This window comes from Salmo salar, chromosome 11 (genome assembly GCF_965601325.2).
Source record: "Salmo salar chromosome 11, fSalSal1, whole genome shotgun sequence".
Lineage (NCBI taxonomy): Eukaryota > Metazoa > Chordata > Actinopteri > Salmoniformes > Salmonidae > Salmo > Salmo salar.
In genome coordinates, this window is record NC_138301.1 from 105,495,146 (window position 1) to 105,521,349 (window position 26,204).

At 43.1% G+C, this 26,204-nt stretch overlaps 4 protein-coding genes across 6 annotated transcripts; 1 reads left to right on the top strand and 3 right to left on the bottom strand.

Annotated features, from left to right (window-relative positions):
- Nucleotides 1-519: 519 nt before the first annotated feature.
- znhit2 (zinc finger, HIT-type containing 2) lies at nucleotides 520-3,013 on the top strand. Its single transcript, XM_014129084.3, has 2 exons — nucleotides 520-752; nucleotides 843-3,013. Exon 2 carries the CDS (start codon nucleotides 927-929, stop codon nucleotides 2,817-2,819), a length of 1,893 nt encoding a protein of 630 aa, XP_013984559.1. The 5' UTR covers nucleotides 520-752; nucleotides 843-926; the 3' UTR covers nucleotides 2,820-3,013.
- Nucleotides 2,953-8,123, bottom strand: LOC106563541 (delta(14)-sterol reductase TM7SF2-like). Of its 2 annotated transcripts, XM_082958230.1 has the most exons (9): nucleotides 8,050-8,123; nucleotides 7,626-7,693; nucleotides 7,293-7,489; nucleotides 5,398-7,191; nucleotides 5,011-5,281; nucleotides 4,641-4,809; nucleotides 4,423-4,503; nucleotides 3,984-4,081; nucleotides 2,953-3,829 (listed from the first exon to the last, which is right to left on the bottom strand). In XM_082958230.1, the coding sequence occupies exons 1-4, from the start codon at nucleotides 8,097-8,099 to the stop codon at nucleotides 7,093-7,095; spliced, it is 414 nt and encodes a 137-aa protein (XP_082814356.1). In that variant the 5' UTR covers nucleotides 8,100-8,123; the 3' UTR covers nucleotides 2,953-3,829; nucleotides 3,984-4,081; nucleotides 4,423-4,503; nucleotides 4,641-4,809; nucleotides 5,011-5,281; nucleotides 5,398-7,092. The 2 variants fall into 2 exon arrangements, with proteins under 2 accessions (XP_082814356.1, XP_082814355.1); XM_082958229.1 differs by having other exon boundaries at nucleotides 3,984-4,503.
- Nucleotides 8,124-8,771: 648 nt separating this feature from the next.
- vps51 (VPS51 subunit of GARP complex) lies at nucleotides 8,772-18,254 on the bottom strand. Of its 2 annotated transcripts, NM_001165348.1 has the most exons (11): nucleotides 17,920-18,181; nucleotides 14,210-14,339; nucleotides 13,936-14,082; nucleotides 12,952-13,171; nucleotides 11,138-12,059; nucleotides 10,784-10,999; nucleotides 10,549-10,632; nucleotides 10,305-10,439; nucleotides 10,016-10,137; nucleotides 9,763-9,850; nucleotides 8,807-9,661 (listed from the first exon to the last, which is right to left on the bottom strand). In NM_001165348.1, the coding sequence occupies exons 1-11, from the start codon at nucleotides 18,115-18,117 to the stop codon at nucleotides 9,401-9,403; spliced, it is 2,523 nt and encodes an 840-aa protein (NP_001158820.1). In that variant the 5' UTR covers nucleotides 18,118-18,181; the 3' UTR covers nucleotides 8,807-9,400. The 2 variants fall into 2 exon arrangements, with proteins under 2 accessions (XP_082813661.1, NP_001158820.1); XM_082957535.1 differs by lacking the exon at nucleotides 9,763-9,850 and having other exon boundaries at nucleotides 8,772-9,661; nucleotides 17,920-18,254.
- Nucleotides 18,255-18,315: 61 nt separating this feature from the next.
- frmd8 (FERM domain containing 8) lies at nucleotides 18,316-26,173 on the bottom strand. The gene is made up of 11 exons (XM_014129083.3): nucleotides 25,916-26,173; nucleotides 25,504-25,591; nucleotides 25,195-25,362; nucleotides 24,602-24,703; nucleotides 24,251-24,309; nucleotides 22,563-22,729; nucleotides 22,235-22,450; nucleotides 21,995-22,118; nucleotides 21,645-21,794; nucleotides 21,295-21,523; nucleotides 18,316-19,988 (listed from the first exon to the last, which is right to left on the bottom strand). Exons 2-11 carry the CDS (start codon nucleotides 25,589-25,591, stop codon nucleotides 19,876-19,878), a joined length of 1,416 nt encoding a protein of 471 aa, XP_013984558.3. The 5' UTR covers nucleotides 25,916-26,173; the 3' UTR covers nucleotides 18,316-19,875.
- Nucleotides 26,174-26,204: the final 31 nt, after the last annotated feature.

Consider the following 26,204-nt stretch of genomic DNA (forward strand, 5'->3'; position numbering starts at 1 on the left):
TACATTGTACTGGGTTAATGGAATATGAATGACAGTCATCCGATATGCTGTAATAGAGATAAGGCCATGCTCATTAAAAAAAACGGCACCGACCGCCAGTGGTGTTCATTGTTTAGTGGTGTAGTCAATACTGGTAAGTTCATTTAGGAGTTGGTATTTTACACATATTTTTCATCGCTCTTGATGGATTTTTTCAATAGGAATTTAAACTTGAGGGAAATATTCCGAAAGATGCTGATGTTTTCTGTGACTTTTAAATGCAGCTCATTTCATTATCTAGTTTCCATGGCCGTCACTAGTTACTACAGTCACAAAGTCATACACCCCGCCTATTTTTACAATTTATCTTCTTAAAATGTGATTTGAAGCCTAACCCTAGCGTTAACCACATTGCTAACCTTATGTCTAACCATAACATTCAATTAAGACCAAAAATATGTTTTTTGTTTTCATACCTTTTTACGACATTTTGACTTTCTGGCTGTGGTAACTAAGGGAAACTATCTTCCGTGTCTGGCAGTTATTTATTTTTGCGTGCGTTTTACGACGGGTAGACGTCATCCAATAGCGACAAGCTCAGAAACCATTTATGGCAGGAGTTTTACCAACGTTTAGTCCGAAATAGTCTCACATGTTTTGCTCTTTGATAGTTTTAGGCTGATTAAACGCCGAACAAATTGTAATTACTGTACTACATATTGAAGTATTGGGATTTACATGTGTCTGACGACGTACCGAGAAGTCTTCTAAAGGTACGGCCATAGCAGTGCAACAAGTTATAATATATCTTACATTCAATTCTGTGAGTGGACTCGAGTTGTAAAATCTGTCTTTCCTTTCAGGCAAATTGGACGTTCATCGTTTTACTCAACATAATTACATCAGCATGCAATGAGAAGTAGAAACTAATTTGCCCACCCAAAATCATGAATCCAATACTTAGACAGAGAATCCCTCCATCTGTGCGGAAGTTGTTGACTGACATTGGACCAAGGAATGAACACCACTGCAGTGAATGGACTGACACAGAGCCTGAGACTGTCACTAGAGATGGAATTGAGCTTCCTGCCAGAGGAACCACCAATAACAGTGAATTTCTGACACCAGCTACTGGGAAAGAGGATGGAGATGCAGACCATACAGATGCCACAACACAAAGCAAAGTGTGTGGGCTGTGCTTATGCAAACCCTCTTACTACACCTGTCCACGATGCAATGTACCTTACTGTGGCCTGGAATGCTACCGGAGTACAAATCATTCTGTGTGCTCAGAGGAATTTTATAAAGAGTCGGTGTTACAGGAGCTGAAAGATATGGGAGAAACAGAGTGTGAGGGGAGGAAGAAGATGCAGGATATTCTGCTAAGGCTGAGACATATGGCAGATGGGGCAGAGGGAGGGATGGAGGGTGTTTTAAAGACTGTTGAGGAGGAGATGGGAGGTATTGAGGGGACAAAGGAAAGCGCACAGGTTTTAGAGCTTCTCTCCAAGTTAGCAGAGATTCAATCATCTGGGGAAGGGAATGTGGAGGAGATTGAGGAGATTTTAACCAAACTCAAAGAGTTAGGAGACAAGGATGAAGAAGCAGGGCAAGTGGTTTCTGCAAATTTTGGAGACGTCGATGAGGGGGTTGAAGACGCCGAGGAGCTAGACTTGGCTGACAGGCTCTCGGGGCTGGATATCGATGCTCTCTCTGAGGAGGCATTGTGGGACCTGTTGAGCAGCCAGGAGAAGGAGAAGTTTAGGAGTCTGGTGAAGGGTGGCGCTGTAGGAGCTCTGGTCCCCCTGTGGAGACCCTGGTGGGAGCAGCACGAGGAGGGGGAAAAAGCTCTGATGGAGGTACTGAAGGAGGAGATGGGCGAGCCAGAAGGAGATGATGCAGCAGGACAGGGAGAGAGCAGGACAAGAGAAACAGTGAAGACAAATAAAGAAGGACAGGGGGGGAGTCTGAGGAAGGAAGAAGGGGCAGGTTTATCCAGTTGTGAAAAAAGAGAGGCAGAAAGTCAAATTGTGATCATTGCGGATAATGAAGTCAAGGATTCTGGGAAAAGACTTGAGAGTGTGGGTAAATCAGGGAAGGAGCAGGGACAGAGAAAGGGTAAGGGAAAATACAGAAAAGAGGCGAGCAAGGCTAAGGGACCAAAATCAACTCCTGGTGTGCCTCCAATCAATGTCAAAATCCCACCTCTGAGCTCCTTGTCATCCCATCCATCCCCTCTTGTTCGCCATGGCTTGGTCGATGCACTGTTTGGCTACACATTCGCCCTACGCCTGTTCAATGGTGACATTGAGTCAGACCTAATTCAAGAGTTTTGTCAAATGGTTCTCACTGTGTCTGAGGCCCTGAGCTCAGGCAGGGTGTTCAGCTCCCTTCAGGAGACCCTTGAGGGAGGGGAGGCAGCCATTTTGGCCGGGGGCTACTTTGACCGAGAGGACCCCAGTTCCCCAGCCAGGGCTGTGGAGGCTGTGGCTCATATTCTGACTGGGAGAAGTAAGCAGGATGTCATTGGATACTCCTTGGCAGCTTTGAGCCAACTCTGTATGGTGCTATCTCAAGCCAGGGCAGCTCTGTCCAAAGAGGGAGATGAAGGCGACATGAGAAAGAAGTATTTCCTCGCGGGGAAGAAATGTGAGTTCTTTCAAGCTTGGGTGTCTGACAATGCCCAGGAGGTGAGAAGACTGGCCGCTGGGTTATGGAGAGAGCACAGGAAGAGGGAGGATGAGAGGAGTGCTTTGCAGAAGGAGAAGAGAAGAGTTGAAGAAAGCTGGAAGAAGGGAAGGGGAAAAGCGAAGGGTGTGTTGATTCAAGAAATAGATTGATAACATTATGGTATTTTATGACAGCTAAGGTAATATGAGTCTCTTTATTATCTTGTTTTCAGGGCAAGCCTGGTATTTGTTTGTATACCATTTTGTCAAAATGTATTTTGACTGCAATTACCATAGAGACATGTTTAATGTTTTGTTTTTTAATTACAATTTAGTTATGCAATAAAGGTCATGTAAACTAATAAGGCTTACATTTCAGTTATCAATATTAAAGAAATAGGCCTACACTGTCATTCTAAAAGAAATTGTCCAACATTACCTTAATTTCAATACATGCATAAATTGTCATGATAATTTGAATATACTTCAGATTAGTGCTATTTATACATCAGTTACTGAAATGTGACTAATCTATTCATTTGAAATTGAGTTTAGGGCTGGTTGCCCGGACAGAGATTAAGCCTACTTCTCAACTAAAAAGCACTTTCAATGGAGATTCTCTATTGACCATGTTTTTTAGTCCAGGACTAGATTTAATCTGTCTGGGAAACCGGCCCATAGTGTCCAATCTTGAGGAAGTATGGCTAGATCAGTACAAAAGGTGATGGTCAAGATGAATTGTGTTAGAGACTCACTGAACAGACATCACTACTGTGAACAACTTAAAGATGCTGGGCTGGTGTGTCAGCTTGTCTGGTCTATTCATCCAGTTAGGAGTGTCATTTTCTCCACAGTGTTCACGTTTAAAGTACATATTCTTTATGACAGAAAAAAGACAGCATTTCACTAGTATTTGTTTTGTCCAGTCTGAGGTTCAGAACGTTCACTTAATACAACAAAGCTGGCTATCCTATTGCATGTCCCTGGGCCCCAGTTCTGCCCTGACCGGTCCAGCTCAGCTCAGTAGACATAGGGGAATATCCTGTAGGGCACACATCTGCAGTAGGCGTCCCAGGCCAGGCCATACTTGGCCCTGCAGTGCCTCTCATCACGGGCCTCTCGGTGTATCAGCAGGACAGTGAAGTACACAACATAGAAGTAAGGTAGGAAATGGTTGAATCCTGGGGAAAGACATATAGTACATGGGAATCAGAATACTGTCGGTAGCAGGAGAGATAGTGTATCACTGACATTCTATTCTGGAACAGCCACTGGTTACGGACACATGTGCAGGGTGGCTGCAGAGAGGATCTTATGTATTTTCTAGGTACTTACCACACGGCAGGGACCATGCCAGGGCCATGAGAAGGTCTCCTAAGTAGTTAGGATGGCGGACGAGGCCCCACCAGCCTGACACCAAAAGGCCTACAGGTCTACAGTAAGGCACGGGGGAAGATAGTCTTTTTTCAGTTTTGGCAGTCATTTGAGAGAGCTCAGATTACAAATTATTCACACTCCATCTGCTCTTTCTAATGGGCCCAGATTCTACTCTGGTGCTTCCTACCATCCACTGTATTCATATCTGCACTTCGATCCATTATGGAAAATACAATTTGAAACAGACAGTAATAAAGTTGTCGCCAGAGAGAAGACCAAATTCTATCTATCCTCTCAAAACTGTTAAACTGATTTAAGAAAAATGTATTAACAAAAAATGTGTGGATGTTGCCATGCCAGGAGATACCAGAACTTAATCAACAATTTGAATACCGACTTGCAACACTGGGATGCATAGGGTCCCGTCTGAATTGGTTCTTCTGGGAGTTGGATTTTCTGAAGATAAAATACCCAACACCTAATGCCAGGGAAAAAGGAAGAGAAAACCGGAAACAGAAAGAGAAAAAATTACAATCCATGAATAAGGGTACATACAAATGATTAAAATAAGAAGCATTCACACTGCCCCACCCCACACCTTGAAACTTGATTTACCATTCAATGTGACTATAGCTGTGGCTCCTAGAGGACTGAGGGACTGTGGGTGCACCACCAGGAAGGCAGCCTGCATGCCGTATGTGAAAGGAACCCAGGCCAGGTCCCCAAAGGCTAACATAAACCCAAAGCCATCATGCACTATGTCCATGGTGGTCAGTACAGCCTCCTGCAATATCACATATTCTACTTTCAAATTAAACATTATACAGCACTGCATAAATGTAATAAATTAATTCAGGGCTCAATGATACATTCGTAGTGTACCACCACAAATTAAATTGGCATCATCATCGGAGATCACACTGCTACCACTGTTATACCACTGTTATTTTCTGTGGACTGTTCCTGTGGACCGTCCTCCTCTCACCTCATGCCACAGAGCATCCGCCACGTAGAGCAGCTGGAAGCTGTTGACCAGTATCATGGCCAGGGAGGCAGAGTCCCATAGCTCCACCTCTTTGGATCAGATTAAAAAAAATATATCAACACAATTACATTTAACTTGATAAAATCTAGTCATCCTTTTCCACTCACCCAGCCAATCAGACCTGGTCTCAGCTCACAAAAGTATTTCAGATCAAAGCTTCCAATCCGTGGGTTCAGCTCTCGTCCCATAAAGAAGTCATACAGAGGGTTTCCTGTGTGAGATATAGCAGGCTTGAGCCTATACAGAAAAACCTCTGATACATGTTCATGTATAATTTTGTTAACTATATATTTTCCATTTATTATTTCCCTAATCCTCCACCCTTACCTGTGTTTCCCCCCTGGGCGAGGGCATGGTGAGGGGCCCAGAAGGAGCATATGTAGAGGTAGAGGGAGAGGAGGAATGACACCCCAATAGCACACACTGCCAGGGGAAACAACAGCTCAAAGAGATGGCAATGTCAACAGCACAGCTGTGATGCACAGGGCATGAAAACCTGAGGAAGATAGAACAATAGAAACAGAGCTAGAAAGGGTGGGGATCAGAGAGAGAAAGAGATACAAAAACAAGAATTAGTTGGGAGAGGGAATCAAAAAAAGAGGTAGAGTTTGGACTGAGTAGCTTACAAAAATATAAATTAGTCTTTGGACCAATGGCATGCATAGCTCAAGGTCAAGGACACCTGGCAGTAGATAAAAGGAAAACATAACCAGTTAACTCCTTCCATCCAGATCAATCAAACCTGCCAGAAATTGAAACTATACACACACAGGGGTAACTGACGATTGACATTGGAACCCACTGCTTAAAAAGCATTACTATAGAGAGCAATAGTAATGGAGTCTTTTTGTGGGCACTAACTCCGCCATGGTTCGTTGGGCAATTTAGGAATTTAGTTTTTGAAGGGTTTTTCTATAAATGCCAAAGATAAGGTCTGTGGTAAACACAGGTTTAGGAGATCTTATACATATGAGATTATCTTCATCAGCTAACGTCACTTTTTGTGAATAGCGGAGATGCATAAAGATGGCGGCCCCCATGGACGTGTTTAACTATACTTGTGGGGACCAGAAGTCCCCACAAGAATAGTGAACAAAAAAACATTTAACCAACTGGGGACATTTTGTTAGTCCCCACAAGGTCAAATGCTATTTTGAGGGGGTTTAGCGTTAAGGTTAGCATCAGTGTTAGAATTAGGGTTAGTTTTAGGGTTAGGAGCTAGGGTTAGTTTTAGGGTTAGGAGCTAGGGTTAGGTTTAAGGTTTTCAGGTTAATATTAGGGGTAAGGTTAGGGATAGGGTAAGGGTTAGGGTTATGGTAAGGTTTAGGGAAAATTGTATTTTGAATGAGATTGAATTGTGTCCCCACAAGGTCAGTTATACAAGACTTTGTGCACTTACCACAAATTCCTTCTTTTACTCAGTTCGCCGTATTGTACTTTGCTATCCGTTACTCTTTTCTTGTACGGTGATTAGCAGGGTATACATCCCAATTCTAGCTCCAAGACAGCAGCAATTTGGGAAAAAAAGTAGATTGTGATGATTTGTTGGCACATTGAACCATATCGCGCTCCGTAGTTTAAAAAAAAATCTGTGGATAGTGCTAACACACTGATGTCATAACTTAATTCCGCCATCTTTATGCATGTTTGCCATTTTGAAGCATCATGTTTGCAACGCCAGGGTTGTGGGTTCGATTCCCACGGGGGGCCAGTACGGGGGAAAAAAATGTATGAAATGAATTGAAATGTATGCATTCACTACTGTAAGTCGCTCTGGATAAGAGCGTCTGCTAAATGACTAAAATGTAAATGTAATAAAAAAAACATAAAACATAAAGTCTTCAATATTCATAAAGGTCATGTTTACTGACTGATATTATATCATAGACCAAAATGTCTGAGATCTCATAAGCCTGTGTTAACCTCAGACCTTATTTTAAGTGTTTATCCAAAAACCCAATTCTTTCTCCATACATTTTCCCCATAGGAATGGCTGAACGAATCAGAGTAACTAATTTAGGACTACAAGCTGGCGAGCTCTATTGCACCCGCCAACCCTACAATACCGTTTATGGGGTACTTGAGTCTCGATCCATCTTTCAGCACCATACCCTCAGACAGCTGCAGGCAAGACAGAGACAAATATATCAGCCAAATCTCACATGACAACACAGTCAATCGACAAGAACTCAAAGGTATTCCTAATTAATAGCTGGTCTCACCTTCCCCATAGGCAGCAGGTAAAGGAAGATCTGGAGGGTCATCCAGCCCAGTATGAGAACAGGGGCCAAAGGGTCCCATAGCTGGGCTGTGGTGGGCAGGATAGGGGGCCACTGGAGCACGCTGGCCGCAGGGGAGCGACATACACACAGCAGGTAAAGCACCATCAGGGGCAGGAAGACAGGGATGCAGGCGGCACCTTCAGGGGAGAAGAAGTGAGGTGAGTTGAGAAGACTGACAGAGTGGGCTCGAGATGGGATTGCGCAATATCCCTTTTTAAAATGAACATACAAAATGTGTATTATTTTTTATAAAACACACACTATTGGACTCACCCAAAGTCCCTCCAAATTCCATTTCTGCTTGTGAGGATTTTTGTTTGTTTAGCTTCATGATCTGTTGCCTGTGAGCATTTTAAAAGGAGGACACTGGTAGAGAGCATGCTAAAAAGCAGTCTGTATAGGCAGCTCCATTTCGGAGCCTCTGAATGTATTTGGACTAGTATAGACTGGTATTGTAGAGGTTGAGAAATAAAAACAACTCAGAGCCAAAATAGTTTCTCTAGCGTAATAAGGATACGATTCGATTGAATTACCAAAGTCATAGACAGGTTATACAACATATATAGGTTATATCACCACAGAAAAACAATTACATGCGCTTTAATAGATACCAGGAACAGTAAACAGTTTTGCGTTGGACGTAAACCAACAATATTAAAGGGTTTTTCATCGTAGCATAATTTCTAGCATCACTCACCTGTATTCCTCATGTATGCATCCTCCAAACAATAAGCACAGTGCGACCATAAGAACGAGTTCCCCGAACCGCCCCAAAATAGCCCCTTTGAACATGTCCCACCTCTAAACCAATGAGATTAAGCCATGGCCACCAGAAGAGCGTGGAGAGGGGAGTGTTAAACCAATCAAATTTACGCTAGCGCGGTGACCACCTTTATCAAATGGACGAGAAAAGTGATGGTCAAATTTCTACTGTACACCTTTTTACTCGACTGCGCGCTTATTGGTTGCTAGAGACGGGACTCATGCTTATGAAATTTGAGGAAGTACTGATGTTACACATTTCCAATTATTTCCAATGATTCCAGTCATTGATTCAAACTACGATCAATCAATCATGATTGAAAAATAAATTGAAACACAAATATTTTGTATTTATTTTACTATGTAAGTCAGTTAATAACAAATTCTTATTTTCAATGACGGGTCTAGGAACAGTGGGTTAACAGCCTTGTTTAGGGACAGAACGAAAGCTCGGGGATTCGATCTTGCAACCTTTCGGGTTAATAGTCCAACGCTCTAACCATTAGGTTACTTGCCGCCCCACTTGGAATACAGACACTTTATATAGAATACTTTACAGAGATGAATAATTGTAACACAATCATTATAATTTTGTCCGCAGAATTAAGTGTGCAAAACGGAGAACAAGAGAAATAAAATAATTGAGATCACATAACCTTGAAGGTAGGCGAGGCAACTCAGTACCTCATCTGTTTATGAATGTAACTTTTTTTTTATTACACCATATTACCACATTACAATTTTAGTAATTAGCAAACAAATGATTATAGATGCACCCCACACAAACATCATAATTTAGACAGGCAGCCCAATTCTGATATTTTTTTACACTAATTGGTCTTTTGACCAATCACATCAGATATTTTCACATCCTCTCTCCAGGGGGTTGGTACAAAGTGGATGTTTCCCGTTTTTCAGGGATACAATATTTTTAACCAAAGCTTCCATTTCCCCTGAAAAAACAGATGTGGGAACTCCACTCAGGCGCCACATTAGGTTATTTCACATCAGATCTTTTTCAGAGCTGATCCGATTGGTAAAAATACCAATTAAAGATCAGAATTGGTCTGGCTGTCTACATGCAGCAATAGTTAGTAACCTTAATCCTAATACTGATCCCACATTTACATCATGGGAATCCAGTGTATCCAGCAAAATACCTATTTTTTAAGTCTTCCAGTTCAGTTGACTTCAATGTTTTTTTTGTTGGTTTTAAACTCCGTTACACACCATTCAATTTCACCATCACATTTCACCAGTTCCTCAACCAATGTGACCTCTAGCCTTTAACCTCTCTCACAGATGACCTCGATGACGCTCTGCTCCATGGGAGCGGGGTCCAGGCAGCGGTGGGCAGTGCTGCCCACTATCTCATCGAGCAGGAAGTGGACCAGGTTCTCATCGGAGACGAAGCGCCAGAGGTACATCTGCAGGTAGTGGCAGTCCACCTGGATCTGTTGCAGGCCATAACGACCAAAGGTACGCAGGCGGACACACTCCAGAAACGTCTTCAGACTGATCTTTATGATTCCCGTCAACACAGAGACCTGAGAGCAGAGATCAAGACAGAAAGAGTTGAGGCAATAAAAAGGCTAACGGAGGGGGGGCAGGGAACCAGAGCTCTGCGTCCAAACCACTCACTACCCACCTTGTTAAACTCCACAGGACTGAATATTTCAACCCGCTCAGAGAAGAGCTTGTGTATGTTACTCAGGAGATTGGTATCCATAGGAGCACTGAAGAGAGACAAAACCGTTCTTAAATCTTTATCCATTGGGGAAGATAGCAATCATCCTAACATTTGACTGACCCTGCCTCTGCCAAACCTCCACACATTGTGATGCAGTGTATATTATGTTATTATAAACATATTGTGTGTTAGGCAACTGTAGTTCTGGTACCTAGGTGTGTAGCTAGGGGCGTAGCGGGTTTGCTGCCTCGAACTGCTATAGACGGAAAACGTCCTTTTGCTGGAGTCACTGCTGTGGGCTTTCCTCACCCCCTCCTCATAGAGAAGACCCACCTGTAGGGAAACACAGGGAGAGAGGGACAGATCAGGGAGGTAGTAAAGCTGTTAAGATTCCTCGCACTGATGTTGCTTTTGTCCACTCACAATTATACAGTAATTACAGTTTTCCCACATTGTAAAGCATGTTTACCAAAGGGTTTTAAATAGATAACGGGCGTTACCTGCACATCAATAGAGGTGGTATCCTCCACCACTCTCTTCATCACAGCACGGACATTCCGTGGTTCGATGGTGTTGACCCAGTCTCGTGTCTCCACACTCTTTCTCAGCATCTGGGATATGATCAGGCCCTGAACCTGTCCACAGCAACAGAGAAGGGGTCAGCAGAGAAATAGAAGGACGAGGCCTGAAGTGGCCATTTGCAGCAATAGTAATTTGTTGGTAAGAAGGTGGGAAAATGTGTACCTTGACATAATGGTTCAGTAGCTTCTGTGCTGCCTCTCTGGCCTCTCCACATAAAGCTGTGACTGCAGTTACAGGAGAGTGATGCTGTGAACACAAGAGAAACGAGAGGATATAACAGCATGTGTAGTAGCATGTGATACACATTTCTCATGACTGAAGAGGATTTGCAATTTTTTTTCTTACATTCCCATCAATTGCCTTCAAGAAGTCTTCAGAGGTTCACTGACACATTTACCTGCACGAGGAACTGTTCGTCTGTGAGGGTGAGGATGTAGGTGATGGTGGAGGTTTCATAGTCCAGGCAGAGGTGTGACAGCAGCAGTAGGAGGGCAGGGGGTGTAGAGCCGCCCCGGTCTCCTGCACTCTCACAGAACTGACGCGAGGACTGGCACACAAACTTAATGAAGTTAACCACCAGGCTCTCACGCACACCGTGGCTACAAAACTCCCCCTGAAGAAAGAGAGAGAGGAGAAAAAGATCCAACCGGGATGTCAATGTTAACATACAGTTAGTTACATAAATGGCATTAAAAAAATACATGGGGCCAACTAACTAACCACCAATAGCATGAATATTCATCTAGCTCACCTTGAAGTAAGGCTTGTTGGAGAAGGTGATGTCCTTTGCAGTAAAGAGGTGCACGGATGCCAGGACTGACTTGATCTGATTGAGAATGGTGGCAGACAGAGTGGAGAGGAGCTCTGGCAAGCTGGCCGGAGCATCTTTCCCAGTGGCTGGCCCCCCTAGATGAGACCCACCTCCGGCTGAGCTTCCACCCAGCCGAGGGGCTGCTAGGGCCTGCCTCACGTCTGTCAGGCTGTTCAGGTAGAAGCTCTGCAGAGCTGCCAGGTACTGCTTGATCCTCTCCCTGGCTGCTCGCACTACGATCTCAGTCCCCTGGCTGGGCACAGCAGACCCAGGCAGCAGTTTGGCCACGGCCTGGAGCCTGCGGTGGAAACGGTCCAGAGCCCGGACCAGGAGAGAGTTGTCTCCAACACTTTTCTCCTCCTGTATCCTCCTCTCAACCAGGGAGAAGTAGTGGGTGGCCAGGGCATCCACAAAAGCATGCAGCTTGCCAATAGCCATCTGGGGGATGTTTTTGGAGGCCAGCTCACCCTCTTGTGGACGGTTGACAAACAACTCTTGGTACGAGGCAATGACCAAGCAAAGGCTGCTGACGAATTCATTGCAACCTCTGTCTATGAATTCCAAAATATCAGTCCTTGAGCTGGGAGAGAGGAAGGGATTGTTTAGAGAGGTGGGGCCAGTGGGAGATCCAGCAGTGGGTTCAACTGACAATCTGCGGGCAGGGCCAGTGTAGGGATCTGTCACTGCTGTGGGTCCAGAGGACAATGGTGGTCTCAGCTCCGCCTCCAGTCCTAGGAGGTCTGCTTCCAATCGTGACTGGGCGTGACTCAGGAACTTGTCACAGAGTTCCTCTGCCGGCTCATCCAGCTGCAGCAGAAGCTCCACACACTCTGAAAGGTCCTTCGCACTCGAACCTCCATCTCTGCAAACACATGCAACACCAAACAAAGATGAGGCATTCATGCAGTTATAGTGTAGTATTAACCACGTTTCCATTCACAATTTTTATGCGAGTGAAGTCATAACGTACAAAACAAAATCATGACAACTGTGATGGAAACAGGAAGTTTTGATTACATTTTAAAAATGGCGACATGGTGGGATCTTTTTGTTAATTAAAATTAATTATGTGAGAAATGGCGGTGGAAACGCCTTTATGCACAAATATTAATATAATAACCATCATATCGAAGTAAACTTGGAGTCATGCGATGATAGGGTGTGTGGTCCTCCCACTACGACTCGGGAAATCATGTAGTTTATTAGGCTACAGATTAAATATGTTTTATGAAATTCATAGGGTGCTGAAAGTGCACGGTGACGAGCTTGATGCTCCTTTCCAATAAATATCGACGGTCTTATTGACATGATGATCGATGCTTGACTGCCGTTTGAAAAATAAAAATACTCTCGCTCGTATCCATAATAATCTCATCAACCACACTGTGTCTGTGAGCTGTTGACTAGAGCACATGTGCCAAGACCAGAGAAGGCACATTTGCTATTTAACGAAATCGTTTTTTTTACAAAACTATCGGTAGAGTTGAAAATACGATGGAAACACATTTAACTTTATATTTGGTACATGAAAACGAACATTTTGTGTGCACTACGTCATCAAGCACTGATTTTTAATCCACAACATGTCAATTTGGTGGAAACACACCACTGGTGAGAAGATGCGCATATTTCCTCTATGTGAATGGAAACCTAGCTACTGCTATATAATATGAACCAGAAAATAAAATCAAAACACCATTGTTTTGCAACCATACCAAAGTGAATACCAACTGAACGTTTCCTGAGACTCCTACCTGAATTTCTGCCTAAGCTCCTGTGCCAACTTGTCCATGATGGCATGACAGTCATCCTGGATGCCCCTGAAGGAGGGCATGTGGCTGTACTGCAGCAGCACGCAGCGGGCACGGCGATGGGAGCTCACTGCCTGGGCATAGGCCTGCAGCTCCAGACACTTATTCAGCCTGGCAGGCAGCTCAAACAGGAACTGCAGCTTCCTCAGGAGAGTGTGGACTCCTGGGTGAGGGGGGCTGCGTTTAGACAGGCTGCCCAATTCAGATATTTTTTCTGCTAATTGGTCTTTTCACCAATCACATTTTTTTCAGAGCTGATCTGATGGTCAGATGACCAATTCGTGAAAAAAATATCAGAATTGGTCTGCCTGTCTTAACACCGTAGTAGCCAATAATGTGTATAAACCCTGGATGACTGACAGGGGGCGCTGTATTGAAGACACTGCCCAGCCATCTTGATTCTCGTCCTCCATTGTAAAGCTATAAAAATGCATTTATTAATGTCTACATTCGTTATTGACACGTTTACTCTATTACAGACAGCTAAATGCATACTTTAATGATATTATGTGAGCTAAACATAAAAATAAAAATGTAAAATGTATATATAAACATTTTCCTAAAAGTATTTTAAATTTTTTGTACTATTGTTACCATCCCCACTTCAATAAAAATGTCTTAAATACATGTACTTTTGTCCTTAAAACATTTAATTGAAATACTGTAGAATTCCATTCATTCCTATGGAGGACTGCTCCTACTGGGGAGTGCCAATATGGCCAACCGATGGCTTCAAAGCCTCAATGGCCAATACATAGCATCAGCAATCTAGGGTTTATATACATAATTAGTAGTAGCGTATTATGAAGTGGTTCACAGTCCACACAAATAGTCTTACAATAATAGATATATGACCAAGAAATACGATTTGTTTATCTAGTTTTCATTTCAGGCGGTGGAGGCGTCACCTCGGGTTTCATTACCAACCTGACAGTTTGGTGATCTGTGCATGCTGGTCCTGAAGAGTCCCACTGATGCGTGCACTGAAATCTGTGATAGAAGCCATGTTGGTAGAGAGACAGTCCATTTCATCCTCCATCTTCTTAAAATCATTCTTCATTTTTCTGATTGTGTCTAGTAGGAGAAGATGAGGACATTCATTAATTCATCACATGGTACAGTATGTGCTCAGAACAGAGTGAGATCAACATGATCCAATTCAACAACATCGCATTGCATACAATATCACCTATTCTCTTACCTGTGGCAGAGATGAATTTGTTGTAGTTCTCATACACCAATGTCTGCATGTCACTGTCCAAGGAGCGGATCTGCTTGACCATGTAGCTCTCCTGGTCCATCAGCTCTCCAAGGGAACATTCTCTCCGGAGCTGCAGACACCAATAGGACTCAAAGGTCAGTTTTGAAGACAACAGACAGCTACTGTACTCCCTGGATGACACCAATCATTTCTATATACACTAGATGACAGGTGTTTTGTAGCCTCTATCTTGGCACTCCCTCACCATTGTAAAACATATTTTGGAAGCTATATAAATGTATTTATTAATATCTACATTTGCTTTTGCCACATTTATTCTATTACAGACACCTTAATGTATACTTTTAAATGATACTATACAAATTAAATATACATATATTGCTAACCTACAAAGCATTACATGGGCTTGCTCCTACCTATCTTTCCAATTTGGTCCTGCCGTACATACCTACACGTACGCTACGGTCACAAGACGCAGGCCTCCTAATTGTCCCTAGAATTTCTAAGCTAACGGCTGGAGGTAGGGCTTTCTCCTATAGAGCTCCATTTTTATGGAATGGTCTGCCTACCAATGTGAGAGACGCAGACTCAGTCTCAACCTTTAAGTCTTTACTGAAGACTCATCTCTTCAGTAGGTCCTATGATTGAGTGTAGTCTGGCCCAGGAGTGTGAAGGTGAACGGAAAGGCTGGAGCAACGAACTGCCCTTGCTGTCTCTGCCTTGCCGGTTCCCCTCTTTCCACTGGGATTCTCTGCCTCTAACCCTATTACAGGGGCTGAGTCACTGGCTTACTGGTGTTCTTCCATGCCGTCCATGGGAGGGGTGCGTCACTTGAGTGGGTTGAGTCACTGACGTGGTCTTCCTGTCTGGGTTGGCGCCCCCCCTTGGGTTGTGCCATGGCGGAGATCGTTGTGGGCTATACTCGGCCTTGTCTTAGGACGGTAAGTTGGTGGTTGGAGACATCCCTCTAGTGGTGTGGGGGCTGTGCTTTGGCAAAGTGGGTGGGGTTATATCCTGCCTGTTTGGCCCTGTCCGGGGGTATCATCGGATGGGGCCACAGTGTCTTCTGATCCCTCCTGTCTCAGCCTCCAGTATTTATGCTGCAGTAGTTTATGTGCCGGGGGGCTAGGGTCAGTCTGTTACATCTGGAGTATTTCTCTTGTCTTATCCGGTGTCCTGTGTGAATTTAAATATGCTCTCTCTAATTCTCTCTTTCTGTCTTTCTCTCGGAGGACCTGAGCCCTAGGACCATGCCTCAGGACTACCTGGTATGATGACTCCTTGCTGTCCCCAGTCCACCTGGCCTTGCTGCTGCTCCAGTTTCAACTGTTCTGCCTGCGGCTATGGAACCCTGACCTGTTCACCGGACGTGCTTGTTGCACCCTCGACAACTACTATGATTATTATTATTTGACCATGCTGGTCATTTATGAACATTTTAACATCTTGACCATGTTCTGTTATAATATCCACCCTGCACAGCCAGAAGAGGACTGGCCACCCCTCATAGCCTGGTTCCTCTCTAGGTTTCTTCCTAGGTTTTTGGCCTTTCTAGGGAGTTTTTCCTAGGGAGTTTTTCCTAGCCACCGTGCTTCTTTCACATGCATTGCTTGCTGTTTGGGGTTTTAGGCTGGGTTTCTGTACAGCAGTTTGAGATATCAGCTGATGTACGAAGGGCTATATAAATAAATTTGATTTGATTTGATATACACTACCATTAAAAAGTTTGGAGTCACTTAGAAATGTCCTTATTTTTGAAAGAAAAGCTCTTTTTTTGTCCATAAAAATAACATAAAATTGATCAGATATACAGTGTAGACATTGCTACTGTTGTAAATGACTATTGTAGCTGGAAACGGCAGATTTTTAATGGAATATCTACATAGGCGTGCAGAGGCCCATTATCAGCAACCATCACTCCTGTGTTCCAATGGCACGTTGTGTTAGCTATTCCAAGTTTATCATTTTTTAAGGGCTAATTGATCATTAGAAAACCCTTTTGCAATTATGTTAGCACAGCTGAAAACTGTTGTTCTGACTAAAGAAACAATAAAACTGTCCTTCTTTAGACTAGTTGAGTATCTGGAGCATCAGCATTTGTGGGTTCGATTACAGGCTCAAAATGGCCAGAAACAAAGACCTTTCTTCTGAAACTCGTCAGTCTATTCTTGTTCTGAGAAATGAAGGCTATTCCATGCGAGAAATTGTCAAGAAACTGAAGATCTCGTACAATGCTGTGTACTACTCCCTTCACAGAACAGCGCAAACTGTGTCTAACCAGAATAGAAAGCGGAGCGGGAGGCCCCGGTGCACAATTAGGCAAGAGGACAAGTACATTAGAGTGTCTAGTTTGAGAAACGGATGCCTCACAAGTCCTCAACTAGCAGCTTCATTAAATAGTACCCGCAAAACACCAGTCTCAACGTCAACATTGATGAGGCAACTCCGGGATGCTGGCCTTCTGGCAGAGCTCCTCTGTCCAGTGTCTGTGTTCTTTTGCCCATCTTAATCTTTTCTTTTTATTGGCCAATCTGAGATATGGCTTTTTCTTTGCAACTCTGCCTAGAAGGCCAGCATCCCGGAGTCGCCTCTTCACTGTTGACGTTGAGACTGGTGTTTTACGGGTACTATTTAACGAAGCTGCCAGTTGAGAACTTGTGAGGCGTCTGTTTCTCAAACTAGACACTCTAATGTACTTGTCCTCTTGCTCAATTGTGCACCGGGGCCTCCCACTCCTCTTTCTATTCTGGTTAGAGCCAGTTCGCTGTTCTGTGAAGGGAGTAGTACACAGCGTTGTAAGAGATATTCAGTTTCTCGGCAATTTCTCACATGGAATAGCCTTAATTTCTCAGAACACGAATAGACTGACGAGTTTCAGAAGAAAGGGCTTTGTTTCTGAACCCACAAATGCTGATGCTTTAGATACTCAACTAGTCTAAAGAAGGACAGTTTTGCTTCTTTAATCAGCACAACAGTTTTCAGCTGTGCTAACTTAATTGCAAAAGGGTTTTCTAATGATCAATTAGCCTTTTAAAATGATAACCTTGGATTAGTTAACACAACATGTCACTGGAACACAGGAGTGATGGTTGCTGATAATGGGCCTCTGTACGCCTATGTAGATATTCCATTAAAAATCAGCCATTTCCAGCTACAATAGTAATTTACAACATTACCAATGTCTACACTGTATTGCTGATCAATTTTATGTTATTTCAATGGACAAAAATGTGATTTTCTTTCAAAACAACGACATTTCTAAGTGACCCCAAACTTTTGAACGGTAGTGTATATACAAAGTATAATTTTTGGAAAGTTCAAATCTTTCTGTGCCAACTACACCAAAAAAATACTTAAATACATGTAATTTTTATAATATATTTAATTAAAATACTGTAGAATTATATTCTTTCCTATGGAGGACTGCGTCTTCTGGGGAGTGCCAATATGGCCGACCAGTGCCTTCGAAGCCTGTCATTGGCCAATACATAGCGTCAGCAATCCAGGGTCTTGTTTATATACACCACTTGGTGACGCCAATGACAGACAAGCAGTTGGCTCCCTCGTACGGTAAAATAATAGCAATCCTTTGCCACTGTAAAAGCACGTTTTGCCTTTCACTTATTGCCTTATCGTCAGTGAATAGCGAACTATATATGTTGCATCCAGACACAGAAACGGGATTTTACCTTATTGAGATAAACCTCAGGATCGAAATGCGGCCCGTTTATATCGCAAGGATCCATCGACTCAGCTTGATCCACGGTCTTTCCTTCCTCGTTCAGCCCATAGTAGAGCTTCAACATACCGTGCACTCTGCGCTTCCGCGCTGGGTCGGAGTCAGGTGGGGTGGTGCCCGGAGCCGTAGCATTAATATCCCCGTCCATTTCGACCGAATATCTGCGAAACAAACCAAATAATAGCTAGCTAAATACAACTGACAGACATCTAAACAGACAACCAGCTATGTGCCCCGACACTACCAAACCTGCAAGTGAATTACCGTACTGTCATGACGAGATGCTTGTAAAACACGAGCCAGTAGGTGGCAGCAAGAACACAAAATCAAGACATTACGGCTCTGATATGGACAAACGTTTTTATTGTAAAAATGAACAAAGAAATGTTTCAAATACAAACAATATAAAAATCTCAGTTTCACCGTTTTGTCAAAACAGTATAAAGCTGAATAAAAAGGTTTTATGGGTTTGACTAAACCTACAGCCCCTTGTTTAGTTTGGTAATGCACATTATAGAAATTACAAAGAAAACAGTGAAGTTAAAGGGTTTGATATATTTGACTGTCTCAATGTGTACACACGAGGTCATGTAAATTTATAGCAAAACGAGCAGATAAAAGGAATATAGTAACATTCTGGTGATCATGTTTAACAGACAAACAAGCCAACACAAATACCAGGTTAGTCTCTCAATGCCAAATTAATACTGAACCAAAAGGCACTTGGTCTTTTTAGAGAGACTGCATTGTAAATGAATAAGGTTTCTAATGACCCAATGCCTAATTTGTGTGAGAAAGACAGATCGGTGTATGAGAGTCAAAAGGTATTACTCCAATAATATCAATAATTACCAAATGTAAAAACACTACAGTATTCCAGCTATATCAACAGTGCCGTCTAAGATAGAGTCATGTGCACATAAAAGCAAGAGAGTACACTACAATTGTTTTAAAAGAATAGAGAGCTTGACTTAGAACAATGAATTAGACCATTTTGTTGTTCTGATTCTTTTGTAGGTTTGCATAATTGACAATATCAGTTATAACAGTGGAAACCACATTCTTCAGTTTGTATAAACACTAAATTGCATCAAAGATATACAGTAGAGTCGCTCCTCTCATACTGACACACTGAGATGCCAGCAGGAAACATCCTCTTCTTGAATGGACAGCTCCTAAATCAAACTGACCTTGCATGTTGTACAATATAACAATAACAAAAAGTGAAATCTAAAGCCACTTGGAAAAGGGTGCAGTCTGGAATATAGTTGACCTTGTGATTTCTGGGAGGAGGACACAGATTCAGTCTCTCATGGACTGTATGTTTAGCACAGAGCAGCATAGATTACTGCAGGAGACATGTTTGTTTTGGTACAAAGACTGAGGTTTGAGCAATATATAGTTGCAGAGCCTTCAATATCACCCTCCTTTTAGACAATACAATGCCCAGTGCTGTTTGGTTTCCCAAGAGTGTTGCATACGTCTCAATGGGTGATACTGTACATAGTAGATCAATTCCATCTGAGGGAGAACAGTAAAAAGGTCCCTTATCACAAGGGTAAAGATACAAAGTGGTACAACTGAATGTTACCATTACTCCACAATTTCATATTAAACTACCAATAGGTAGCTGGTTCAACTTAACCTGTGAAGCAACGACACTCAACATCACTTTGCAGCACCTAAAGAATGCCAATATTCTCATCTAACTTCATATACACACACACAACAATTATGCATAAATATTTATTCACACTTAAATCCCACTCTTGGTCCATTGTGTTGTCGCAAACAACAAGATAAACGTCAACTCCTTGCATACCTTTTTCCTCTCTCAATCTTAACGTGCATGTTCAGTTTTGGTCTCCAGTTAGCATAGAGCAGTGCCTATACTGGAGATGGAGGATCACCGTTGCTCCAAACTCTCTTGCACTTGTACTGCGGAATATGTTGGTGGCTGTGCCTGCCTGGTGAAGAAGGAAGCAGCCCTCTTTGGCTTCAGACGTTTGATTTCTTTACCTGCCAGGTCAACAAATACATTTAACAGTTAGTTTTACAACCTTACCTGAGATCAAACAAGTGAAACTTACACTACCTGGCCAAAAGAATGTGGACACCTGCTAATCAAACATCTCATTCCAAAATCATTGGCATTAATATGGAGTTGGTCCCCCCCTTTGCTGCGCTAACAGCCTCAACTCTTCTTGGAAGGCTTTCCACTAGATGTTGGAACATTGTTGCAGGAACTTGCTTCCATTCAGCCACAAGGGCATTAGTGAGGTCGGGCACTGTTGGGCGATTAGGCCTCGTTTGCAGTCGGCGTTCCAATTCACCCCAAAGGTGTTTGATGGGGTTGAGGTGAGGGCTCTGTGCAGTTAAGTCCTTCTACATCGATCTTGACAAACCATTTCTGTATTGACCTCCCTGCACGTGGGCGTTTAAGAAGAAAAATATATATATTATGCTGAAACAGGAAAGGGACTTCCCCAAACTGTTACCACAAAATTGTCATAGTTCCAGTGAAGGGAAATCTTAACGCTAACGGGCCTAGCCTGAAACATGAAAAAACAGCCCCAGACCATTATTACGCCTCCAAACTTTACAGTAAGCGTTCTCCTGGCATCCGCCAAACCCAGATTTGTCCGTCGGACTGCCAGATGGTGAAGCACAATTCATCACTCCAGAGAACGCGTTTCTAATGCTCCAGAGTCCAATGGCAGCAAGCTTTATACCACTCCAGCCGACGCTTGGCATTGCGCATGGTGATCTTGGGCTTGTGTGCGGCTGCTCGGCCATGGAAACGCATTTCATGAAGCTCCCGACGAACAGTTAGTGTTGACGTCGCTTCCAGAGGCAGTTTGGAACTCGGTAGTGATTGTTGCAACTGATGACAGACGGTTTTTAACGCGCTACACGCTTCAGGACTCGGCGGTCCCGTTCTGTGAATTTGTGTGGCCTACCACTTTGTGAAGGAGCCGTTGTTGCTCTTAGACGTTTCCGTTTTACAATAACAGCACTTACACAGTTGACAGCGGCAGCTCTAGCAGGGCAGAAATTTGATGAACTGACTTGTTGGAAAGGTCGTATCCTATGCTGGTGCCACATTGAAAGTCACTGAGCTCTTCAGTACAGGCCATTCTACGGCCCATGTTTGTCTATGGAGATTGCATGGCTGTGTGCTTGATTTTATACATCGGTCAGCAACGGTGTGGCTGAAATGGCCGAATCCACTAATTTGAAGGGGTGTCCACATACTAGTTGTGTATATGGATGGTTAACACTGACAAAATGAATGGCATGCATGATTCTCCCTCCCCAGACTAACCGTTGTCCACATAGCTGATGGTGTTCAGTGTATGGACCCGACTGCACACCACACTGCTCTGCCTACGCAGTTTCCCACGGCGACCATTCCCTTCTCCGCCACTGCCCCCCGCCTGTCCAGCAGGCTGATGGGATGGGCCGACATCGCCGTCTGTTTCCGTGGTCATCCCTCCTTCGGCTGCAGAACGTAGCTCCACACAGAACTCGATAAGGCCGCTCATAAGTTCTGCCTAGAGGTACAAGGAGGGAACAAAGACTAGTAGGTATTCTGGTCACTTCAAGGGAATCTATGACCGTCTACTAAGGAAAAGCACAATGGGAAATAGAGAAGTTAGGTTTAGGTTTTATTACTTGTTTTGAGTAGATCTTCAGTAACTTGTTGACAGGGGTGCCAGCCTCCTCCCCATCGAATTCAATCCACAGGATGTGTGAGTCACCCTCCCCTTCAGGGTAGCTGTGGTCCCAAGACAGCTCACTGAAGCGCAGGCCCAGGAGCACGTGCTGTCATGGAGTAGGGATGCATCAGAGGCAGGCAGAAAGGGAGAGGGTTGGGTCATTCAGTGAAAAGTATTTTTGCATTGATAAAGGATCCCTCTGGTTCATGCCAATACTTAAATCACACACAATAAAATAGGTAATATTCTGCTTGTTATGGAAAGGAGTTATCATTGATTTTAACTTCACATTATTCCAGGTCTCACCTTCTCTTTGACGTCCATTACATACACCCCCTCCAGACTGATCCCCACATTGACAGCTTTCCGTCCTGCTCTATGAAGAATCCCCTGGGCTGGCTTGTCGATCTCCCCCGAGAAGAAAGCACACCTGCCCAGAAAAAAAATCTAACTCACATCAGCGAGACGTGATGCAAGTGGCACATGAAGATAGAAACCGAATGTGTTCCATGCAGTTGAGGCCATTTTGTCCAGCTTGTTCCTTACCCGTAGTAAGGCAGAGAGTGGCATGTGCTGAGGTACTGGCGTAGACGCTGAGTTGGCGCCAGGGGGGTGCTGCCTGAGGTGCTGATCTTGCGATATTCCTCCAACAGGTTGTGCTCTAGCTCTGCCTGACGGCCCCCTTTCCCCCTCAGGGTAGAGAACAGCCCCCCACCTCCCCCTGAAACATGTGCAGGCAGGAAGGATATCAGCTTCTTCTCCCTGAGGGAGTTGGGAGAAGAGAGGCAATAATCAGGGTATGCAGCCAGGTATTGAAAGTTATACAACACAACTTCAGCAAGAGGCAGATGTTCAAATCCCTGGCAAAGTTTACCTTAAAGCAGCAGTGGCTTTCTGGTCATCCACACCGATTCCCAGCTCCAGAGCAAAAGACAGTGCGCCCAAAGCCATCCAGGTCTCAGGGTCACAGGGGAAGCGGCCCGCGAGGATGTTAACCCGTGCCTCATCATAAAGGAGTCTCAACACCCCCTCGTCTTCAATCTAGAGGGAAAGACCACGCAATGACAGGTGGAATATAGGAGGATTTAAACAGAAAGAAGGGAATTTGGGTAATTTCCATGTAAAAGGACCCATGAGCACCAACATGTGAAGTTCATAAGAGCATCTCAAATTGGGTGTCAAATGAAAGCTAAGTTACATTTGAGAAATTAAGGCATATACATACTTTTAAACCATTTTCCACCCTAAAATTAAGAATAAGCAATGGCTTTGATTTCTGGTCAAACAAATAGAAAAACAAAACATCTACCAGAAAGGCTTAAAAAGGTATTAGAAATAAATGTAAAACACAATGTTGAAGACCCATGCCAACGAATAAACACATATTTAGTTAGAGAAATTGTTCTGCCTTCTGTAAGTTTGAGAAACATTGCATTGTGCCTTAAAATTCCATTACCAAAACCCCACATATCTTTAAGATATTTTCTAATCTCTCTCCATCATGAGGAGGAAGGATAATGAAAGTTCACAGAAGTAACAAGTAAAGGCAGACCTATCAATTAGTTAGTGTTTTTACTGATATCAATTTTGTTGATGAATTATTAAGTGATTAAAACTCAATTCCGTTAACGGAATTTCGACAATTGAATTGGCTATAATGGGAAATCATTAGTAATCAAACCACAGTTGTGTTCACAAGCTTAGACAGTAAATAAGAGTATAGTTTAGTACAGTAAAGAAAAGAAAAGTAGCATAGTAATGTACAGTAGAGTAAAGTTCAGTACACTATAACATACTCTATTGTAATTTACCTTGATGTCCAAACTTTGGGTCAGATTTGGTCCAGTCCAACTAAATTTGGTCTTGTTAAGGGACAGATCTCATTAAAATAATAGCCAATGTGTAGAATAATACCCAAATATGCAAAGGAGGATATTGCATATTTATACTTTTGTCTAGCCATTTAGAGACATCACCATGAAGAGAAGGAAATTCATAACCATAATTATGCATAGTACAGATCAGGGACTCATGATGAAATTCCATTACCGGGTGTAAATCACCTTCACTTAGACTACAGTAGTTCAATAACCAAAATAGACTTTTTCAAAGTTAATGTTTCATGTCATAGCTGACACCCCATATTTAACCGTTTTTGGAAAACATGGAAACAAAATAACGGAGGGAAATTTTACCGAAATTCTGTTACCAAACTCAGCATCTGCACAGTTCTTCCAAAATTGTTTTGGTAAAATGTCCAGTGTAGATTGTTAAAAGTAGTCCTTGTGCCTAGAGTTGTATGGTTTGCATGATTGTTTAGCATACATTTTAAGTGAAGAATCTTAGTCTCAGCGGAATTTCCATTACCGTGGAGTTTCCCCTTCATCATTCTTGTAACAAACAAACTTTTGTCTGAGGGTTGGTGCTAGAGTACTCGGGGTATGTATCTACGACCAGGAAAGTATAATCTATCCATTTGACAATACAACCTTCCTGATATTATTAAGGAAAATGTTTTCCAACAGCTTCATGTAAAGTTTGAGAAAATGGAACAAGCAGTACCTGCAGCTCTTTAGACTTGGGATAAAACACATTCCTTCTGTACTGCAGGCTCGGCTCATCTGGAGAAAAATAATAATAATAATACAGCATGTGGAAGGTATAACAGAACATTTTATCTGATGGCAGATGTACCGTTTAGGATTAGTGATGTTGGGTCAGAGTTAACAGGAGGTCAGGTTGACAAAGCAAATTGAATTCAGCAGTGGGGATGAAAAAAACGAAACAATTTGGGGGGAAAATAACATGGGAGACAAAATATGAATCTGCACAAAATACAGAAACAAATACAAAAAAAAAAGATTTAAAAAAAAACACGGTCATCCCTACACACAGAGACGCAGGCAGTTTCACCTTGAGCTATGTCCTCCTCCGAGGCCTCAGTGAAGCGATACAGAAGGTCCTGCCATTGGCGGCACAGTTTGTAAGGCTGATGCTTCGGCTTTAACTGCAGTTCTGAGAGAGGAGGAAAAGGCAGGATGTAGACAACCAAATGTCATTATTTATGAAAGGATAAATAAACATTCTCATGGTATAACAAAGATCAAATGATTGGCATGACAAAGCATGCTAATCTTTCACACTATATCCACAAGCTATAGACTTGGCCTAGACTAATTTTGCTGTAGTGATCTCTTCCATATTTTACAAACAATGCCAGTCTTCCAACATGACAGTAGTTCAAGAGAGAAGCCTACAAATGGGCAGTGTTCCACTTATGGCCCAGGGACTCTCTACAATCTCCACACATACATGATACAGGGAACCAGACCAGCCACAACACTATTCCTTTGTAATACAAATCAGCCGTCCCCCTGATCAAATCAACAAAAATGTCAAATGACCCAATTTTTTATATTAAAATAACAGCACATCATGTGCAGCACAGCTGTTTGAGGGCTAGGGGAGGAGGAAGAGGGGGGCGTTACATAAAGAGCTGTCATTACCAAGCAGAGGAGAGCAGAGCCAGAAGGAAAAGACATCCATTGCCGAATCAGGAATGTGGAGAGCCTCCCGGACACTGTGGCCTAGCTCCTGGACACTCACACAGCCAACCCCCTCCACACACAGGTGTACGGCACTGTCACCCACCAGGTACACAAGCACATCTTGAGCTGTAGGAGAAAACACACAGGGAGGGAAGTTGACATAACACTAATGCAAAACACAATCTTAGATCTTCCAAATAAGAAACACAGAGGGACAAAACAATATTCTATTGTAAACACCAGACTGAAAGAAAGAAGGGAACTGACCGCGGGTGACTGAGGAGGCCACACTTCCCCTCTGTGATTTACCCTCCGATGGTTCTGGAGGAAACCTCCCACACTCATCTCCTTCCATCTATGTGGGACACAAAAATTAAATCGAGTTTTATTTTTATTTTGAAGGTTATCCAGCAAATTCACTGACACACTTAACGTTAGACATTTCAGAAGCTACGTTGCTAATTATATTCCATATCAAGGCTTTGATTTACTCGTCGTTGTTTAGTCGAAAGAAAATTGTTACAGCTAACGTTAGCCGCCAGTTTTTGACAGGCGGGACTGCGATTTCACATCTAGTACCCTGCGCGAACAGTAGGTATTTGGTACACGAGCTATGTTAGCTAGCTATTTACTAGTAGCAAGAAGTTAGCGGTACGCTAAACCAGTAAGATTCAATTACCTTCTTTTACTGACGAGGTGGTGTTGACAGTGTATAACAACTCAGTAGTTTGTCAAAACAACAACTTCAACAGTTTACCAGCAAACTGACAACTCTGGGGAATTGCGCCCACCGCGGTCCAGACTCCAATCCGGAAGTGTCGAGCCAGTAAAAACAAATATTTTATACGTAAACCAAGATAAACCACAGCCTGTCGTTTCCAATTGTAACAAACTAGTCATAGTAGGCAGAACAAGCAAGGAGGTGGGCAGAGCCAAGCACGAGCTAGCGAGCTCCTATTGGCGTGTTC

Excerpts from the sequence above, each read along its gene's own strand:
- znhit2 (XM_014129084.3), top strand. The coding sequence starts at position 927 with ATGAATCCAATACTTAGACAGAGAATCCCTCCATCTGTGCGGAAGTTG.
- LOC106563541 (XM_082958230.1), bottom strand. The coding sequence starts at position 8,099 with ATGGTCGCACTGTGCTTATTGTTTGGAGGATGCATACATGAGGAATAC. Across the intron at positions 7,694-8,049 it reads TGCATACATGAGGAATACAG|GCAACAGATCATGAAGCTAA; the intron begins GTGAGTGATGCT and ends AAATGCTCACAG. Across the intron at positions 7,490-7,625 it reads GGAATTTGGAGGGACTTTGG|GTGCCGCCTGCATCCCTGTC; the intron begins GTGAGTCCAATA and ends TCTCCCCTGAAG.
- vps51 (NM_001165348.1), bottom strand. The coding sequence starts at position 18,117 with ATGGACGGGGATATTAATGCTACGGCTCCGGGCACCACCCCACCTGAC. Across the intron at positions 13,172-13,935 it reads ACAGATCACCAAACTGTCAG|GAGTCCACACTCTCCTGAGG; the intron begins GTTGGTAATGAA and ends CCCCTCACCCAG. Across the intron at positions 10,440-10,548 it reads TACTGAACCATTATGTCAAG|GTTCAGGGCCTGATCATATC; the intron begins GTACACATTTTC and ends TGCTGTGGACAG.
- frmd8 (XM_014129083.3), bottom strand. The coding sequence starts at position 25,591 with ATGGAAGGAGATGAGTGTGGGAGGTTTCCTCCAGAACCATCGGAGGGT. Across the intron at positions 24,310-24,601 it reads GGAGGAGGACATAGCTCAAG|ATGAGCCGAGCCTGCAGTAC; the intron begins GTGAAACTGCCT and ends ATTTTTCTCCAG. Across the intron at positions 22,119-22,234 it reads CACTCTCTGCCTTACTACGG|GTGTGCTTTCTTCTCGGGGG; the intron begins GTAAGGAACAAG and ends TTTTCTGGGCAG.